Source organism: Bos javanicus, chromosome 28 (genome assembly GCF_032452875.1).
Source record: "Bos javanicus breed banteng chromosome 28, ARS-OSU_banteng_1.0, whole genome shotgun sequence".
Classification (NCBI taxonomy): domain Eukaryota; kingdom Metazoa; phylum Chordata; class Mammalia; order Artiodactyla; family Bovidae; genus Bos; species Bos javanicus.
Window position 1 is genome coordinate 44,646,342 of NC_083895.1, and position 20,885 is coordinate 44,667,226.

Genomic DNA, 20,885 nt, shown 5'->3' on the forward strand with positions numbered 1-20,885 from the left:
GACATGAATACCCCCAGGAATTCTGGAGCACATGGCCCATAGGGAATCTAAGATGTGAACCACTGCACCCTATTTAGAACCAGCTATATGACGTGTCGGCAGGAGAATATAAATACAAGGTTCTTGTTCAAAAATTACTAAGAATTTCAAGATTGCGACAGCAGAGCCCAGGCATGGGACCCTTCCGAGTGAGGACCGTACACAATTGTACGAGTCACAGGCCCATGAAGCTGGCCCTGGCCCCATTCCACAAGGAATGAGATTAGTGCCAAGTAAAGGCAGATTTCAATGTTTCAGGAGTCTGCAAAAAGAAATGACCAGTTCTCCTCATGGGGAAACCAAGAGAGGGTGGAGGGAGCCTGTTGGGAGCATAGATGGGATTTAATAAGATAGAAATAAAAAGACAGCTTTTTTTTTTTTTTATAGAATGCTTCTGTAAAACATCTGTCATGGAAATTGTCATAGATGCTTGCTTTAACTTGATTAGACAAGTTTTTTTTTTTCTTTTTTCATGTTGATGTGTACTGAGTTTGAAGGATAATTATTTGTAACAAAGAACAATGAAATGATCCCAAAGAAACTGGAGTTCATGATGAACAATCTCTTCTCTACTAGTTATCCAGAAGGATTTGGATTGGAACCCAAGCCTAGAATGACTCCTTATCATCAAGTCTTCCTTTCTCCAAATGAAGAAGTGAGAGAAAAAAGAGGGGAAGAATTCCCAAGCTTGAGCGATGGTACATTTTATTTGTTGTTTGTTTGTGGAGGAGTAGATGGATAGTGCTAATTGCTAGGGTTGCATTTTTCATTTTTTCCCCCTAAGACAAGGGAGCAAATACTATGAAGAAGATTCTTTAAAGCCAGAAGAGGTCCTAGAACAATGTAATAATATAGCAAGGTAACGTGGTAGAGAATAAAACTGGAATGATCTTTGTATACAAGAAATAGAATGGATGGATAGATGGATGGATGGATAAAGGGAAAGTTCTGTGGAACTTCGTGAGACTAAGAACTTGGTATACTAACTAAAGGCTGAGAACTTTGCTGTAAGTTGGTTTAACTTCTGAGCTGGTCTCTTGACTTTTCTTTGGGCCACTAGATGTGGAAACGGGTATGCTATCTCACTCAAGCCAAACCTAACCATCTCTCAGCTTTCTTCTCTAGAAAATGGAAATGAAGTAAAGCAACTCATTACTTTATAAGATACTTGGCTTACTGGATTTTATTCTTGGATTTGATAGCATCAAATCAAGTTACAGGGATTGGCAGTTTGTGGGGGTGGGGGTGGGGTGGGGGAAGAAAAGGCAGCCAGATCCATGTATCTGAGAACTTTCTCCCTCTTGATCCAGAATGCCTTAGCAGACCTTCTTCTGCCACTTTAGCTGGCTGACCATGACACTTACCTTGTGATATCTTGTGATGCCAGGTGGAAGGGATAATGACCCTTATTTTCTGGTCCCAAAGCCAGTGCTAAAAACCTTGTGTGTTTAGAGTTTACTCTGCTGCAGTCTTAATTACAACATGAATACTTGCATTCTGGGATTTAACTAGTAGAGTGGACAGAACAATGTCCATTCTCCTGGGGTGAAAAAAACAAGCTATAGAGGCTGGTACTGAAGAGGGAGCCAAGTGACCCCAAATCAGAAGACAGGCACAGTTCAGAGTAGAAGGCTAGGCACAGAGCAGTTACAACTGGCTGGATTTGTCCATTTCCCTGCAGATCCTGGGCACGGGATGGGCAGGCAATTGGAAGTATGACCAGAGAGGACTGGCCTGGCTCCTGGGCCCCTGTGTCCATCCCCCTGAGGGGCTAACATGAAAGTCAAGGTTCGAAGGAGCTGTTTGTGGGGAGCTACTTTGTTACCTAGAGCTTACACAGGGTATCTCTCTGTTTGGTATCTAACAGGATTGGGGATGGGAGAAAGAGGCTCATTGAGCCCATCAATCATGTTTCCCAGCTCTGGACATGTGAGGCAGGCAAGACTTGGTGGTGGAGATGGGGGAGAGGCCAGGTCACAAGGATGTTGGTAGCTATTATCCTTGTCCTATGGCTCTACATACTGACAGCTTTCTGGCTGGAGCTTGCAAAGCCGAGGTGATGTTCAAGAAAGATGCACAAAAAAGGAGCATGATATGCCATCTCCTGGCTTTCTCTGGGGGAAGCACTGAGGCTGCTCTGATCATGCGATGTACTCTCTCCATTAGTTCAGCACAATATCCAGAAGACTGTACGGATTCTCTGGCAGCAGCTCGTGGCACAGAGGCGGCAGGAACTGGAGGATACCTTCAAAATCGATCTTTCTGTGAAACCTGGAGAGAGTGAAGTGAAGATTGAGGAGATCACCCCACTCTGGGAAGAGACAATGCTCAAGGCCTGGCAGCATTATCTAGGTCTCTGTCTACTTGGCTTCAGGGAACAGAACTTCTGAGTCTCAAAGAGCCAGGCTTCCCCAGAGTTCCACTCAGGGCCCAGAGCCTTTTACACCACACCTCCTCTGTCATCCCTTTGGTGGGTGGGATTTACATCACCGAAGCCTCATAAGTCTTTGCTCAAAGAACTAATGCTGCTTTGCATCTCAGATGAAAGGAAGGCCAGAGGTGCCAAGCAGGCAAGCAGACTCTAGTGAGAGGAAAGGGCCACATGTTGGAGCTCTCGCCTGGACTCTGGGACTTAGGGTTTTTGGTCCTGCCCTGATAGTCACAGATCCTGTTTGAAACCTTGTGCCAAGTCATGCAGTGACCTGGAGTCTCGGGTTTTTCAAGTTCCAAGTAAAAGTCTTCATCCCAAAGATATTAACATCTTTTGCATTCTATCAGTGACTCAACATTTTTACTCTCGTATTAGTCAATGCCATTGTAGGAATGATGTCTTAAGTTTCATTTTAAAGAGGCCATTACTCACAAGTTATGTCTCACATACTTGTTTTTAAGTTTTTCAGCATCAACAAATCATAATGATTCAAACTTTTAGGCTAGGTTGTCTCCCTTATTGGAGACAGGCCCGCTGGGCTTGTGGCCCTGGATGGCCCCTTGAGAGCCAAGCAAGCTATAGAAATCATGCGTGTCTCCGTCTTAACTTCACCTCTGATGTCTTTGCTTCTCTATCATCAGCATCTGAAAGGAAGTCACTGGCCAGTCGCTCAAACGTTGGACACCACAGCAAAGTTTCTTCATGGAGTGGCAGCTTGTCCTCAGCCATGAGGCTGATGCCTGGGCGGCAGACCAAGGACCCTGAGTGCAAAGCAGAGGTGAGCCCAGACCCCTTTGCCTTAGGAAAAAAACAGCAGACATTTGCTTCAAATACCCATGTGTCATGGCTTTTCTCTCTCTCGTCCCTGGATATGATCTGCTTCCGTGTTCTTCCAAACATTCAAGAGCAATACATGTGGCTTCCCAGTAGAGCCTACATCTAGGGGAGTCAGGTCTTAGGTTAGCTTTAGCCAGAAGTTAATATGGGCACCACTTGAGCGCCAAGAGCAGCTGTTCCTTAAGGCGTTGAAATCCAAACCAATCCTCGTGACCATTTTCTTTGAGTCAGGTGTACTGCAAGAGCCCTACCCCACAGCTCAGCAGGAGCTGAGTATGTGGGCACAGCAAAGGGGGGCAGAAGCGGTGGTGCCATTTTGGGGAGACATGGTGGTGGGTCCTCTTGACCACATGGGGATGATCCATTGGGGTTTTCTAATCCGTGTCTCTAACCAACCTAAAACTCAGCAATACCGACATGATTGTGTGTGTGTGTGTGATCGTGCATGCTGTGGTAAGGGATCTGGAGCACAGCAGGAGTTAGGGGTGTCTCTACTCCATGATGTCCGGGGCCTTAGGTGAGATCATGGGAAAACTCACTCACACATCTGAGGATTGCTGCTGGCTCTGGCCGCGACTGTTGACCAGAACACCTACACATGACTTCATCATGCGTCTTAAGCTTCCTTACTGCCTAGTGGCTGAGTTTTATATTTCCATAGTGAGGGAGAAGAAGAGAGAGAAAAATGGAGACAGGGAGAGAGAAAGGTGGAGGCCCATTGCCTTTCATTACCCAGCTTTGGAAGCCATGCAGCATCACCTCTGCAGCAGTCCTTTTTGGTCCAGACAGGCACAGAGCTCTTCCCAGGTTCATGGGGAGGGCAAAGGTTCTACCTCCTGGCAGGGAGGTGGCAAGGTTCTGCAAGAGCACATCTACTGGAAATATTGCCGAGGCTCTCCTTGGAGAACGCAGTCTGTCATATAGTCTAATGCTGGGGTCACTGACTTACCTTTAGAGGCAGAAGGTAGTCCTTTCATAGTCACAGCCTTAGGATCAAGAGACCTTGGGAAATTCACTTAACTCCTCTGAGTCATTTACCTCCTGACCTCCACAATGGGACAAATACCTGTGGGAAACTGTGAGAAGGGACTCCCCAAGGAGTGGGGTGGATTGTTGGCAGATACATTACACAGTTGGAACTCTGCCCGTATGACTTTGGAGAGCGAGGTTGACTCCATATGCTGTGTGCTCAGAGTCTGGATCCTGCTGTCACCACGAGTCTGTTGTCCACTGGGGTCGGTGCCTGATGGGGAGGGCCCCGTCACTGGATGCTGGGAGAAGAGAGGAATGAGGGGCTGCCTGCAAGTGCCCAGACCTCCTGGGGAAGGGGAGCGTCTTCTTTCCAAGCTTCAGAAACAGTAGACTTCAGGACAAGCAGAGAAAACCCAAGATGGAAAGGAAGACAGAAGATAAAATTGACCAGGCTGGCCGGGCCCGTGGTGTTCAGAGCTGAAGGCAGGCTGTGTCCTCAGTGATTGGCTTGTGGAAGACACTGCTCATTATATTTGTCTACAGACTTACTGGCTGACCGACGGAGTGAATAACTGAGGTTTCTGTGCCAGCTACATCACACAACTACTTTTAGTCTCATTTTATAGATGTGTGATAAAAATCTAAAAAAAAAAAAAGTCTGCAGAGTAGAAACAGGATATTCATTCACAGTCTCTGCACTGCTGAGCACACACTTAGACAACTCCATAACCTCTCAGAGCTTCAATTCCTGGACTTCAAACCAGAAATGTGCTCTGCTCACACTACACAGTGTGGAAGCCCCTGGAATGTATCAGTGCTTTCGAAATAGAACAATTTACAAAATTCCAATTTACTTTATAGCACCTGTGGCTCAGCTGCCCCAACCTTGGAAGCAGGAACATCCTGCTTGTGCCCAAGCACTTGCTCCTCAGCAGTGCCATTTGTAGCAGCACGGGTCCAGGCCCTCTTCCCTGGGCTTTCTGAAGCTTCTAACTCCTTGACCAAGTTGATTGGTCACTGTCCCCAGGAGGATAGGTTAGTCTGGCTGGGCAGCTGGGGAAGCAACGACTGGGACAGTGGGCGTGCACATGTGTTTTATGGGAACCCCTGCACTACTGATACTGCCTCTTGCCAGGTCACTGGCACCAGCACAGCTGAGCACCTCTGAGTCCTAGGGAGGTCTGTTGAGAAACAACCCATCTGAAAGAAGCTTGAGTGGACAGCAGTGTTTGGGGCCATGTCAGTTTACAGATGACTTATATAATAGCAGTTTGTTCTTGGCTCACATGGTGAGATCTGAAAGAAAGAATATTTGAAGTTGGCTTTGTCTTTGGTGAAGGCAAACTGCTGAAGATGTCTTCTACAGCATTGAGGTCTCATTCATCCATTCGTTCACTCCACAAATTTTTATTGAGTGCTTATTCAGTACTCTGCTCTAAGTACTGAGATTACAGAAGGAAACACCAGCATATTTTCTGCTTCCAAGGAGACTGCATTCTAGTAGGTGAAGACAGACAATAAAAAGATAAATAAGTTTGTAATCTTGGGGTGCTAATTGCAATAAGGAAAAATGGAGCAGTAAGTGAGATAGGGTGAAGAGAGAGGTGCTGGGCCACTTAGATGGAGGTGGCCAGAAGTCTTCTCTGGTACGGAGGTGTGAAAGCCCAGAAATAAGGAAAGATAGGAGCCTTGTCACGCTGGGAAAGAATGGTCAGGCAGGAAGGACCACCAGGCAAAGGCACCGAGGCAGGAGTGTGTTGGAGGTCGTAGGAGAGCAAAGGCCAGTGTGGCTGGACTGCAGTGGGGGCCAGACAGCCTCAGGGTACATGTCCCTCAGCCGTTAGTACCAGGAAGGACTGTGCTTTTCCACAGCAACTTATACAAAGGAAAACTTCTGACACGGTTATGTTTTCCTCTTTCATTTTGGCACTTGGAAGCCAGAGAGGTAAGCATGGCCCAACTTGGGTAACTGCACGTGCCCAGTGGGATAAATTTTTGCAAACACATGTACAAGCACACATGCATTTACACGCACGTCTTCTTGGTTGAGCCCCATTTTACCTCCAGCCTATCTTTTCTATAGCTTACTCTGTCTTGTGGAATTTTGAAAGAGAAATCACTTTTGAAACAAAGTGGACCATGCTTTAATTGAAAAAGAGTAACTGCATCTTTGCTGAGCAGCATCTCCTGCCAGTAACTCAGTCTGGGATGGGTACTGTGCCTGGCAGTGCATGGAAGGTTCTTAAAGAATGTGTGTGGAGCTGCCCCGGGCTCTCCCTTCTTTGTGTGGGAAGAAACCCGCCAGCCTGTAGAGCCCACATCCATCCCCCTCCACGCTAGATGCCTTTGTTGGTAACAGAAGGCACAACTTCTCAGGTACATACGTACGCTGTGATGCCATAGGATAAGAACACAACTATTTGCCCTGGGGTCTGTTTAATTATTTTTAAAAATTAATTTTGATTATTACAGCTGATTACACCTCAGTGAGCAATGTAATTGATATTTTCTAATGTATCCCAAGGAACATTTTGTACAACACGCATTTTGTTGTTGAAGGTTAAAGACTCCGTTATTGGTTTTTCCCTAAATATGCCCACATCATTAGTCCCTCCAGTGAGAAGGTCGCCATCTGGAAAAAGCAGCATGGAGACATTATTCAGGCACAAGTGCATGAAATTGGCGTTTCTGCGTCTTCTGTCTCTCTCCTGGAAAGAAGAGGCTTGTAATTAAAGGAGTTGGGTTTGGAGGAAACATTATTCATTCGGTGTTATTCCTCATCATGTCAGCAGCTGACGGCTCTATAGCACTGATAAATTGTTTCTTGGAGGGAGACACACAACGTCTGATTCCCGATGCCTTTTACCTAGCTTCATTTTCAGTAGAAAAGGCTTGCTTCTCGGCAGGTGAGCTGAACTTTGAGGCAAGACTGGTATGATAGATGGTATTTCTTCTTTTTCTCCCCCTGACCTCCATCACAGTCCCTTCTGGGACCAGAATGTGAAGTCATGGTCTTTACCAGGGTGAAGGCTGTGGGCGTGAGTGTATTGGACATAAGTTGGGACCCTGGGCTCCCTTGAGGTCACCAAAGGCCAACTGAGGGTGCCCAGGAAGTCACTTTATTATGCCTCTCTCAACTTGGGGAGATCCAGAGGGCACACTCTGGCCAGCCATCCCTCTTCACACCTGCTCAGCTTCAGACTTTCTTGTTTAAGAATAGGTTGGGAAAACCCCAACAGCCAGTGTTGGTTTCCCAGTCTTGGCAGACGCACCTCGTTATGGGAAACTCGGTGAGGGGCTGACGGGCGTGCTGTGTACTATCTTTACTGCTTTTCCGTGGATCCCAGATTATTCCAAAACATAAAGTATGCCATCTTCTGGTTTTTGTGTTTTTTTTTTTTAAGCATCAGCAAAGAGAAAGTGGGCACATGGAACATGGGAGCTGGAAGTCAGGTGGGAAGGGGTTGTGAGGATGAGTGGATGTGAGGAGGGGGATGGGCATGGAGGCAGATCGGGGGGCACTGGGGGTTAAGCAAGAGAATGGCATATTTCTGTTTGTACAGGTTACGTTGGAGTTTAGGCCCTTGGGAGAAGGGACAGGCTGGGGCTGTAGCATCATTCACACAGGAGATGCTGGAGCTGCAGAGGCAGTGGCCGGAGCAGTAGAAACCAAAAAACACACAGGGAAACTGTCTAACCATGACCGGGGTTAGTAAAACAAAATGAAGTGCCACGGAAGACAGGTCCTAGCTCCAGGCCTCTTAAATCAGGCCAGGAGAATGGAGAGCACCCACGAGTGGGAGGCGTGGGAGCTGTGTGATCCAGATGTTTCCTGCGCTCTGCGGAGGAGGGGAAGGAACAAACCAGGGGACCAGCAGGTGGATGTTGGGGGCCAATTCTATCCCATAAGGAGGTGGGAGCCCCTCTGGGTGGACGCAGGCCCCTGACCTGTGTCTTGTTCAGCAAAGCATGAGCTGGATTTCACCCCACTGTCCTCTGATGATTAACTGTACCCGTGTGGACAGATGTCCCATGCAGGGGCCACGTATACCTCAGCCGAGTAAACTTAGAAGGTTTATAGTGGAGCAGAAGGGTGGAGAAGAGCCGGGCTTGTGTCTGCCACATTTCCCTGGTTTTGGTGATAGCTGAGCAAGTTTTCAGCTGCTGTTTTCAAAGTCTTATATTAAAATGTTGACATGACCCATGGAGGAAAGCTAGGGTCCTATTAGAATTAACAGAAAAGAATGGGAACTCCCTGAAAGCCAGAGAAGGGCACACTGCAGTAGCTAAAACACCAAAGACAAATTTTTTGCAAGAATTTTAGACCTGCCCTGGCAAGGACATGAAAGCACTAAGCATTTACTCCAAGGTCCCATGAGGTCTTCTAAAGGCTGCCCTGTGGGTGAGCCCCTGCCTACCTAGACGCACCAGAGTTTCCTGCAAAACGAGCAGTGCCCATGCCTGGGGCCTTGACGGTCTCCGAGACTGGTCGCTTGTGTGGGTAGGATGACCATGGTCCTGCTGCTAGCTACTTCCCTGAATGTGTGCCCAGATCCACTACATCCTACCCCCGGCCATGGAGCGGCCCTGCCCCTGGCGGAGGAGGAGACGCTGGCTGAGGCCAGCAATGGGGTGATAGCTCGACTAAAAGCAGTCTTGACTCAGGTCCCTAGCAAGGAAAATGACATTTGTGACCATCCACTCTGCGAATGTTACCCATTTTCCTTTTTAAAAATCACTGTGGAAATTTTCAATCGGATATATAAGTAGAGAAAACAAAGAATGAATCCACATGTATCTATTCACCCCTAAACTTCCACAGTTTTCAATTCCTGGCCCATCTTGTCTCTTCACTGTCCCTACTTACTTTCTCCTTCTGCCCAGAATAATTTTGAAGCAACCTCCCAGACATCATATCATTTCATGTGTAAATGTATTTATTTTCTCTTTAAAGAAATCATGGTGCCCAAATTAAAACTGCAGAAAAAGAAGGAAGAGTGCAGAATGGAAAGCCTGAGTGGTCACTCTGGGAGTGATCAAGCCGCTCTCGGTCTTGCTTTCTGGCATGTTTGCATTCGTCTCCTGCTGCTGAGAGATTTCAGTCTTGCTGATGCTGAAGGCACCGCGAGCCTCTGAGAACCCCGCTCCCCTGTTTCGGGAAGGAGGGTGAGGTCTGATGGGACACAGCGTTTCCGGTTTAGTGTTTTGGCTCCTTCGTGTCCAGGGCTGAACAGCCCTTGAGGGTGAAGCCTCAAATTTCACTCACCTGGGGAAATGTATTATAAGTCAGGAGCGCCCCAGTGCTGGGAAGAACTTTTTGATAATAGTGAAGAATGGGCTTCGAAATGACAGAGAAGTTAAGTGGTAGAGTCCGGGGGACCAACCAAGGAAGTCAAAAAGCAACGGTGAAATCAGAAGTTAGAATTCCCAGAGATGTTCTACTGTTAATAAATAATGTCATAGTCTGTGGGTGGGTTGGAAAAGAATTTCCAGACACAGAGTATTTCAGAAAGAGTGAGTTTATTAAGAACAAAGAGCAGAAATAAAGAGGGCGTTGCAAGCATAGCAGGTAGACCTCCTAACAGGGAGAGCCGACTGTTAGAACAGCAGACCAGCTCAAAGGAGAGCTAGCCTGTTTTTATGGCCTCAAGACAAAGAAAATTCCTGCTGGAAGGATGTCTTTAGGTGATGGGAAGGGTTTTTACCTAATATGGGGTCAGGGAGCTGGATGGTTTAGATCAGGGGGCTCATGGCAATGGTTGCTGTGGGGGTTCAGTCAGTTCCCGAGATGACCCTGGTGTGGGGCTCCGCATCTGTGTTCTCAGTACGAGGCCTTGCGCCTATGGCCTTCATATAAGGCTCCACAGACTGTAGACAAAAATCTTTAAGAGGCAGTGTGTACGTGTGCATGCTGAGTCGCTCAGTCCTGTCTATTCTTTGCGACCTCATGGACCACAGCTCCCCAGACTCCTCTGTCCATGGGATCCTCCAGGCAAGAATACTAGAGTGGATTGCCATTTCCTATCCCAGGGAGTCTCCCTGACCCAGGAATCAAACCTATGTCTCCTGTGTCTCCTGCATTGGCAGGTGGGGTCTTTACCACTGTGACACCTAGGAAGCCTTTTAAGAGGGTGTAGGAGAGTTTAAAAATCTGAAATTCAGAAGGTCATCATGGGGACTATTTTTACTTAAACTTGTCATAAATTCAACAAGAAGTTCATGGGCAGGAGGAAAAGGACTTTTCCAGCAGATGACTGTGCCTTTAAAGAGAGATTTGGAAGCAGGAAGCCTAAATTGGGCTTCCCAGGTGGTGTAGTCATAAAGAATCTGCCTGCCAGTGCAGGAGACATAAGAGATGCGGGTTCTATCCCTGGGTTGGGAAGATTCCCTGGAGAAGGAAATGGCAACCCACTCCAGTATCCTTGCCTGGAGAATTTCACGGACAGAGGAGCCTGGTGGGCTACGGTCCGTAGCATCACAAAGAGTCAGACACAACTGAAGTGACTTAGCACAGCACAGCTTAAACTTGAGGGAAAATGAAGGCACATGAGGACTTCTGAAAGTGAAGGAGTGAGAGAACCCAGAGATTGGTGAGGTCTTGATAAAACATTCTCCCGGTGGGGCAGGAGGGCAGAAAGATAGCCCATGTCAGCACATCAGTGGAGGACTGGGCTGGAGGAACAAGCCTCTGAAACCATGGAAAAGAGGAGACCTGCAGACACAGACTTCATGAGCAATCACAATTGCTCGTAAGCCCTGCAGTGCTCGGTAGGGGGAGAAGCCTTGTGAGCCAGTAATTAAATGGGACTCTGTTAGAGGATGGAGAAGGCAATGGCACCCCACTCCAGTACTCTTGCCTAGAAAATCCCATGGACAGAGGAGCCTGGTAGGCTGCAGTCCATGGGGTCGCTAAGAGTTGGATACAACTGAGCAACTTCACTTTCACTTTTCACTTTCATGCATTGGAGAAGGGAATGGCAACCCACTCCAGTGTTCTTGCCTGGAGAATCCCAGGGATGGGGGAGCCTGGTGGGCTGCCATCTAGGGGGTCGCAGAGAGTCAGACACCACCGAAGTAACTTGGCAACAGCAGCAGCTGTTAGAGGAATAAAAGCAGTCAGAAATGAATGAAACTGGGTCCAGTCCCTGGATTGGGAAGATCCCCCAGAGTAAGAAACGGCAACCCACTCCAGTATTCTTGCCTGGAAAATTCCATGAACAAAGGAGCCTGGTGGGCTACAGTCTATGGGGTCCCAAAGAGTCGGACCTGACTGCGGGACTAAGCACACAGCACATATCTTTTTTTTTTCTCTTTTTTTTAGCATATATCTTTTTAAAAAGACTTTGGAAAGTGTGTGTTGCTTCTACTGATGTGAACATTGTTCTTAGACCCTCTATTAAATGGAATCTTGGTTTTCTTAATTGTGGTGGGTAAGGCTGCCAGTGACACTTTCTCCTGATGCTTTTCCCGAGATAATTGACCCGAAAAATAATGCCACCCTCCCCAGCCTGGTCTTAGGGCTCTTCATGGCGTGTCTGGACTAGAATTCTTGCAGGAAGGACCTCTATTAAGCTCTGGCTGTGGTGGTATTCAGGGACAAGAAAGAGAAAAATGGTGAAATCCAGTATCTTGTTGCTTAAATCTCTGAAGTGTCTTATTTCACTGCATCCGAAAGTAAAGTCCATGTATAATGTATCATGGCCCTTGGTCAGGCATGCAGATATTCCCACAGCACATGCAAAATGGGGTTGCCCAGGGCAGGAAAGCATCCTGGTGATGGAGCTGGGGACACAGCACTGCAGACTCACGGAAATGCACCAGGCCAGGGCAACGTGTGTACCGTGTGTGTGTGTGTGTGTGTGTGTGTGTGTGTGTTTGAGGATTAACCCTTTAGGTTTTCTCCTAGTGGTCTGGACACTCAACCAAGACACCTCCTCTCTCAATTTCTCTTTTTGACACACACATGCACAGGCATTCATGCTTACACGTGTATATACATCCCATTCTTTTTTTAAATTTTTATTTTATTTTTAAAAATACTGTTTTATCTCACTGCACCGTGTCCTAGCCATGGCCTGGGGGACCTTTGATCTCTGTTGCACATGCAGGTTCTTAGTTGCAGTATGCAAACTCTTAGTTGCGGCATGTGGGATCTACTTCCCCAGCCAGGGATTGAACCCAGGCCCCATGCATTGGGCGCTCAGAGTCTTAACCACTGGACCGCCAGGGAAGTCCCCACATGACCCATTCTTAAAACAATAGATGGTAGAGCCCACAGGAAGGATATGTTGTGAAACAGAAGCTCCATACCACAAGTGGCCACAGACTTAGGTCCCAACAACAGGGGGTTTGAAACAGCAGTCCCGTCACCAATACGTAGGATCCAGAATGAGGGGGAGGCACAGAGTGGGGCTGATGGAAGCAGTGGCTTTTCTTCTCTCATTTTAAAAGAAGCTGAAATATTACCAGGCTATCACAGGTCCTTGTTACAGGAGTTTGAAAAATAGAAGTAAATGAACAAAGCAAACACTGATACCTTTAATGATGTTTCTTTACCAAGTGCATCATTTGCGAGACAGCTTTATCTTCATAATAGAAGGATAATTAACATCACTAATTATCTAATTAAGTTCATTAAGCATCCGCCAACAGTGCACCGTGAAGCTGACATTATGTTCTACTGTCAACAAATGCTTTTGATTTCTTAGGAAGTAATTAAAATGTAAATTAGCATGTGATTATATGCACAGGGGAAGTTTTGAATCAGATATTCATTTCAAAACTGCTTAGAGCAACATAGTTTTTAGGGTTTTTATTTTCATCAGTAAAGCAGACACTTTGCTATTAATGGTATATATTAAAGTTGCCATTTGTTCAATGTTTGACTCATTGCGAGATTACAGTGCTGTATGCAGAGCGTTTAGTTGATACATTTGCTACTGCGTTTCGTGCTTTTGTGCATATTTGATCATTTTATTTAGTGTGTGTGTTTGTAACCTTTGTGTTTAACAATATCGCAACTGATTTTTTTTTTTTCCTGGAAACTTTCTGTTACTTAAATTCTCTGGCTGAACTTGCCCTTTAAAGGCATTTTAGGTCAACTCTTTTGATGTACTTTTTCCATTTGGAGAATAATCAATGACTTGCTCAGAGCATGTGTCCCTATGTGCACAGGGCAAAGGGGAGTTGCCCCGATCAGACGTGTGGTCTGGACTTCTTGGTTGCAGATTCACATTGTTCTGCTTTCTCAGGGCAGCCCCTTGGTTTCTGATGAAATGGACCTATGGTTGTGCTGAATACGGTAACCTTGTTGGATTAGGACCTTTCCTGAAACATCACAGTCTCTAGACATTTGCTGGAAAAGCGGCTCCCAAGATAGAAGCCACCTTGCCCAAAGCCCCAGAGCTTCCCTCCTTCAAATGATCCTGAAGGAAGCCTAGAATTCCCATGCTTTACTAAAGCTTACAGTTTACTGTGAGCTCTCAGCGCCCATCATACCACGATCGTCGTCTTCTCCCATGAAGACCCTGGGCCGTCTTAGCATCTAGCTGATGTCATCCATTCAGGGAGGAGGAGAAGTCTCTTAGGATACTGAACCTCTTACATTACTTCCTGGATAATTTTTTCCAGGGATGGATTTAGGTGGTGATAGATCCAGGCCCCTCAGTTATGTAGGTACAAGATTTCAGATGAATGCAGACAGAAATACAGAGGCCTAAGACAGACTGCCTCTTGTCCTCTTGAGAGGATCAGCGTCAGAGCTTGGCCACGAGTAGAGCCCGATGAACTGCTAGCTAGTCATCCCTGTGGGTGCTGATATCCCTGGAGTCCAAGCAGAGAGAGGCTGGTGTCCTGGGGCCTGGGGTGGGACAGACATCATCGTGCAGTGACTGGCAGTGGATTGAGGCCAGCCAGACTACAGTGACACCACGCTGAGAAACTCACTGGCACGGGGCCAGGGCTCCACATAGGGATGGGCGCTACTGGGATAGATCCCCAAGCTCTGCTGATAAGCCGTGAGCTGTGGTGTAGTCTATGTTGGCCTGGGAGAAGGGCACCATCTTTCCAGAGAGGGCTTCTTTTTCCTATTCATGCAAAGGACAGTGGCTAGGCTAGCAGAGACCCTGACCTGACTAGGGGATCCTTTGCTAAAATTGCTCGATGGTGACCTTCTCCTAACATGTAGCAAGTACCCACCTCAACTAGCACATAGAATTTCTCTATCAGTGTTATCAACTGTTTACTCTTAAAACTTAATGTGGTCTGGTATATCATGACTTACTAAGAATGCAAAGGCCACAGAATAAAAGAATATTTAGTACTGACAATAACTTACTTGGTCCCATGGCTGGCTCATGGTCCTGCCTCCCGCTGGTCACTGTAACTGGCAGTAAGGAATGGCTCCACCACCATGCTGCACAGAAGTGGAGCACATCAAATGCAGTCAACACTGCATATGTCAATACTATCATATGTAGTTCAACAGCACGTGGATTTATTGAAGATATACTAGTCCTCACTAGGAATATAGAGATGAATAACACAGGACCTTACGTTTAACAAATCCTTGAAGTCCAGGTATTTATCTCCCTAGCTAGATTATATCTAAGAAGAATTACAGTAGATGCGTTTCTGAAAAAAAATGTAGATAGGTCAATATTTTATAAATAGATCCGAAATTTGCTTAGGAATTTGGCAACTTGAAAAATCCTGGGTTGAATTCTTTTGAAAACTAAATTCAGTCCTTTACTTTGGAGGATAATTATACCTAAGAATCTATTTTGAGGTTCAGTTTTTACAGATTAGATTTCCTAATGTGAGGTATGCTGGCATTCCAAAAACTTATGTTGTGGTTGGGGTGGGGTAACATCATTACAGGAAAGGCTTTCAACTTTTAAAAATAATGATTTTGGCTGGGGAAAGCACATCTTTTGATTATTTATTCCTCTAAATTTGAATATGTAGAACTTAAACGTATTCATTGGTGTGGAATGCTTCAGCGTTCATAAGACAGAAATGTCCCAAACTATATAAATGATAAAAAACGGCAGATGGTCGTGGGGTGGAGAATCAGTCTGGGGCCCTCCGAGGCTCTGCTGCCATCACAGCCGCCAGCCCCTCAGTCCCAGCTCGGCCGCGAGGCGCCTGCTGCGTGAGTTACAGCCGCCTTCTCTCCCTGGGACCCATCTATTATGAGAAACCATTTTGGTTAATTAAAAAAGTCTTTCAAAGTCTCAGAACAGGAAGTTCTGAAATTTTCTTCTCATCCCTGTTGTCCATGGGGGTTGGTGCAAACTTGGCTCCAGGCCTGTCATGGAAGGAAATGGGCCTGGACGTGGAGAAGGGAGTGGGGACAGCCAGAGAGCGTGGAGTCCAGGCCTGGGAGGTCTCTCAGGCGTTCTTGGATGCTAAAGTATCTACTGGTTTGATTAGGAGTGATAGGAGGAACAGCTGAGCTTGAGCATCAGACGGATTCTTGCAAATGGTTCCTGACTCACAGACGTCTTTGTCTGGGATCTGGTGTGTGGGCTAGGGGCAGACTCGTGAATGCCATAGGTTGTAAGTGATAATAAAGCTGAGAGGGAAGGGTAGCTGTTGAACACCTGGGGAATGAAAACTCCCGAAAAGGACTCGGCTAGTGCCAAGGCTTGATGGTGGGCATGAGTTCATGTGTTTGAGAACAGAGGGAGGTCAGTGCAAGTGGATCACAGACTGAATGTGGAGTGGTCCAGGAAGAGGGCGGGAGGGGCCAGCTGTCAAGGGTCATGTCAGTTTTCTAGGCGTCACAAAAGCATCTGTGTCTGTGACTCCATCCGCACATGCATCTCCACCGCCGTCTCTCATCTACTGAACACTCAGCTGTGATCTGGACCTTCCCTCCTTCAACCTTCCATGCACATTCATGGCTCTTCTACCGTATCCCAGGACACTGGCTTAAGGCCAAAGGATACTGACAGTAAAAAGTGTGTCCCTGACCCTCTAGGTAGGTGAAATAATTACAATGTTAACAAGCTGAAGTTGAGCTGAGACTTGGAGGAGGAGGAGGAGGATGAAAAGGAGGAAGAAGGATGTGAAGGAAGCTCAGTGGTGACAGAGGGGCCCCTCCAGATGCAAAGGAACTGTCGTGGGTCAGCTGTTGCCTTTGTATTATTACTGGAGTATCATATCCTGTTTATGTTGATCCCGTGTATGTGTTTATTTATATTCTGACTCAATCCCCAGAGGATTTATGGTATATAATGTGATACATGCAATAAAATGAGGAAATGAGATCAGGAAAAATAAAACTCAAAGAAGAAAGTCAATTCCTAGGGAATTAAGATCATAAATCCATAGTCCATAACGGCTTACAGTCAAACATCTACAGCATGCCTGAGCTTTCTGGCTGTTATTGTGGAGTGGGAGGCAAGATAGTTTATATATTTATTCCTCACCTGTCAATTATGCTTCTGCCAAGGAGCAGAGAACAGGGACATAGGGAAAACAAAGCTGGTCCCTCCCAGAAGCCTACTGTGCCCCATCACACCGTCATGGCACCCTCATTGTGAGCTCTTAAAGATCAGGTCTCATCATGTCATGTTCCTGATTAAAAGCCATCATTTGTTCCTACACTGTCCAGAGGAAGCCTCAGACCCATGACCACAGTGCAAGAAGCCTGATCCTCACTGTTTTTCTGAGTTTCCTTCCTGTGACAATCTTGCACACTTCCACATTTTATCATAATGCACCCTGTCTTCTCCCATCTCTACACTTGGGCAAATGTCATCCCATCTGCTTGGAGGAGCCTGCCCCTTCCATTGGACCAATTCCTTCCCCTGTGCTTTAAAATCGCTGTCCCTCCTGAAAGCCCTTTCCAGCCTGGCCATGACCCGTGTGGCCACAGTTATCTATTTTTCACTCACAATGGCTGCATCTATGCAGGACCAGCCTAAGGGAGAGGGAAGGGCTGGTGTTGGTTATGTTACCTGTGAGTCATGTGCGGCCAGCACATGACTGGCAAGTCCCGGTGTGGTTCCCCAAGAGAGCCACGGTGAGCGGATATGTCAGTCGATAACAGCAACCTCAATTTCACTGTGTCCAGGGGGAAAGTGTTTCCATGGGTGGCAGTCTCCCAGGGTAGATTCTCACATTCATCTCTCACTCAGACCCTAAGTCACTCACAATTCCTAAGCTTCTGCTTCTGCCCAAGATGGTTTGGGTCTCCATGAGCCTCACCTCTGAGGACGAAGACGACAGAAACTTGCGAAGACCTGGCAGAGTTCAGGAAATGTCAGCCTGCTGACGCTTCTCATCTGTCTGAGTCTTACAGAGCCTCTGATGCCCAAGGAAGAGACAAAGAAAAGGGAAGGTGGCTTTCTTGAAAAGACCCAGTGCCTGCAATTCCAAAGCTTTTGTCTTTTGCTACACAGGAGTTTTTTTTTTTTTTTTTTTTAAAGTAGTCAGTCTCCACGTACTCATGATGATTGAATTTAATAAAAACATCACAGTTCAAAAAAGACAAATTAGAAACCTCCATTCATCTCAGAAATTAATATGTGAGTGAATTTAACAAGAGATGAATTGCGCTGTGGTGATCTGGTCCCTCTTCACCCACTCTGAGCACCAGTTGTTTGTCGTTATTGCTGGAAATGTGATTATTACTCTGGTATGGCTCGACATTTATTAAGAATCCAGGGGCTTTGTCTCCAGAGTAGAGAAAAGTGCAATTATCTGGGCATTTGGAGGAAAAAGCATTTTCTGGCCTGAGTCATCCAAGTAACCTTCCTCCGCAGACACCTTGACCACAGCTTGCTGCAGACCCAGGCCATTCTGTCCCTTGGTTCCTATTTGCCTCTTTCATAACCAACTGCTAATGCTCGGCAGATGCACATGTAGGTGTTATACAGGACTTGCCAACAAACAGGGAAAGCAGTCCATTGTTTTCTCATTAACTGCTTCTGTCATCTAACTAAAAGCAGGTTTCCACCAAGAACTTATTTTTGAAGGCAGATGATATATCAGCCTTTATGTAGAGAAGGGATAACAGAAAAGTTACATAGGCAATCTGTTTATTGAACATTTCACAACCAGGAAAATACAGAATTTCAGACAGGTTTAAACGTGGCGGTGGGAGTGAGTGCCAGAGCTGCCCCGCTCCTGACTCTTGTTCTTTGCAGATCTGGATGTCTTGTCACTGGCCCTCCTGGGTCTCATTAATCCTGACCATGAGGAGTGTTTCACTCCAGGCGGGAAGCGACCAGCTGCAGAGAATTTGTCTCAGAAAAGTGACAAATCTCATGAGCTTCATTTCAGTCTCGCAAACTTTTACCTATTGCTGTCTCCATCTGCCAGGCCATTGGGGACAGAGACGGACAATGTCCTTGGAAAGTTTATTCCAGTGGGGATTCAGGTGAGGAACCCAGTCACTGTGACATGGAGCAACAGCCTCTGCAGGGTTTACCACTCTGCGTGGGGCCCTCAGGGGGTGTACTAGGAACGAGAAGAGTATTCCTGATAGTTACTGGCTATACCATAAGAACAAAGGACTTACACAGACACAGTTTCCTTGGTTGCTCACTGCCACCCAGCTGCTGGCACTGTTAATCCAACCCCTCAGCCTGTACCAGTGGAGGAGAGGTGACCAATGAGTGACCAACACGGCCAGTGAGAACATGGGCCCTATGGTGGAGGAAGCCTCTTCCAAATCCACAGTTCACGCTTGGCAGGATGAAGGGGAGGGAGATCGCCTGAGTTTAGCTTGAGCCTGTCACTTGTTTCTCTGGCCAGAAAAAGGAATCTGGATTTGACACTAAAATCAAACAGTGTGGTTATTGCTTTTCCTTTATGGATCATTAGTGCATATTTAGAAATCTTAAACAATTATAAAAACAACTGCCTGCGGTGGAATCATGTTATATGGAGTTAAGTTTTAAAGCCTCTTAATAAAATGAAAATCAAGTTGGCAAAGATACTGCTCAAAGTCCCTTCGATTATTGATAGAGAATAATAGCATTTGTGGCTTGGTGTATTCTGTGCCACCCTTTTGCACATCCATCAGCAACTTTCCCGCCATTTGGGGAATGAATTACTATTTCTCTGTTAAAGTGTCTGGCGAAGTGATTGGCTTGTGCAGTCTGGGGGGAACAAGACTTACCAAAATTATTTATCTTCAAGCACGAGAGTTATACTCATTACAATGAATTGTTTACATTCAAGAAATATGTGGAACCATGTCCAACTGAGAAAACAGACTCATCTATTCCATCTCAGTTTCATCATGGGACTTAGGTGGCAGGGTTGTGAGAATTCCACTGTATTTTTAATACATTTTTTATTTTGGAATACTTTCCATGTACTTTTCGTATTTATATTCAACACCTCCCTATATCCTTCGCCCAATTTCCCCTGTTGTTCCTGTTGTACATTATCATAGCACATTAATCAACTGGTACATTGGTACATTACGGGTAATGAATCTCTAGTCATATTTGGCTTTCACCAGTTTTCCCGCTAATCCGAGAATCAGTGCAAGGCACCACACTGCATTTGGTTGTCACGCCTTCTTAGTTTCCTCTGGACGCTGACAATTTCTCAGACTTCAGTTATTTTTATGACCTTGACAGTTTGGAGCAGTACTGGTCAGATATTTTGTAGAATGTACTTCAAAGTGGGTCTGTTAAACATTCTTCTCATAATTATCCTGAGGTTATGAATTTTTGGAAGGAAGACCACAGAGGAGACACGTCCTTCTCATCATACCGTATCGGGTCAGGGGTGCCTGACACCCACACAGTATCATCACTGGTGATGTCAGCTCTCATCACATGGTCACGATGGGGTCTGCCAGATTTCTCCACTGTAAAGTTACTATTTTCCCTTCCATCCTCTATTCTTTGGCAGCAAGTTGTTAAGACAAGCCCATTCTTAAGGCAATTAAGCTCTGCCTCCTGACAAGGGAAATATCTATACACATTATTCTAAATTCTTCTGTTTGAAAGGTTTGTCTCTTTCCCCCCTAATTAATTTATTCAATCTTTTATTTATATCTGTAGAGACTCATCCATATTTATTTTACAATTTGGGTTATAATCCACCAAGCTTGTTATTTATTTTGTTGCTCAAATTGTTTGAGCTTTTTGCTCATAACATTTAATTGATCTCACACTTGCTTTCACTTAGCTCTCTGATCTTTTTTCACTGATCACAAATACGTTTCAATGCAATTCTACTATAACCCTTCCTGTATATTTCGTGTGTATTATTCAGGAAAAGTTACATTACAGTAACAAACACTCCCAAAACTGACTGCCTTAAAATAGCAAAGGTTTACTTCTCACGTGTGCCACACTGTGAGTTGTCATGAGTCTCCTGTGCCTTAACCTCACCCAGTGACACCAGCTCAGGGAGCAATCATTTAGAACTTTGAGCACTGCTGTGACAGTTGAAAAAGAGCTTAGCAAATTGAGCCTGAGCCCCTAAAGTTTCACCCTCCTCCCTGGCCTCACCTGGCTCAAAGGTGGCAGGAAAAGCAGTTATGCCATGTATCTGCAGGAGGAAAGAACTCGAAATATTTAGCGAAGAGCACGAATGATCCGCACCCTGTGTTTTCTTTCAGTTTCCTTTTCCA

General features: G+C 46.0%; 1 protein-coding gene across 7 annotated transcripts in view; it reads left to right on the forward strand.

Moving 5' to 3' along the window:
- The window catches only part of WDFY4 (WDFY family member 4), a 248,168-nt gene that overhangs the window by 126,356 nt on the left and 100,927 nt on the right, over positions 1 to 20,885 (forward strand). For all 7 annotated transcript variants that reach the window (XM_061405647.1, XM_061405640.1, XM_061405641.1 and 4 more), the window contains exons 37-39: positions 616 to 737; positions 2,206 to 2,391; positions 3,112 to 3,248. In XM_061405647.1, coding sequence (XP_061261631.1) covers positions 616 to 737; positions 2,206 to 2,391; positions 3,112 to 3,248 — 445 coding nt within the window. The remainder of the gene's footprint in view (positions 1 to 615; positions 738 to 2,205; positions 2,392 to 3,111; positions 3,249 to 20,885) is intronic.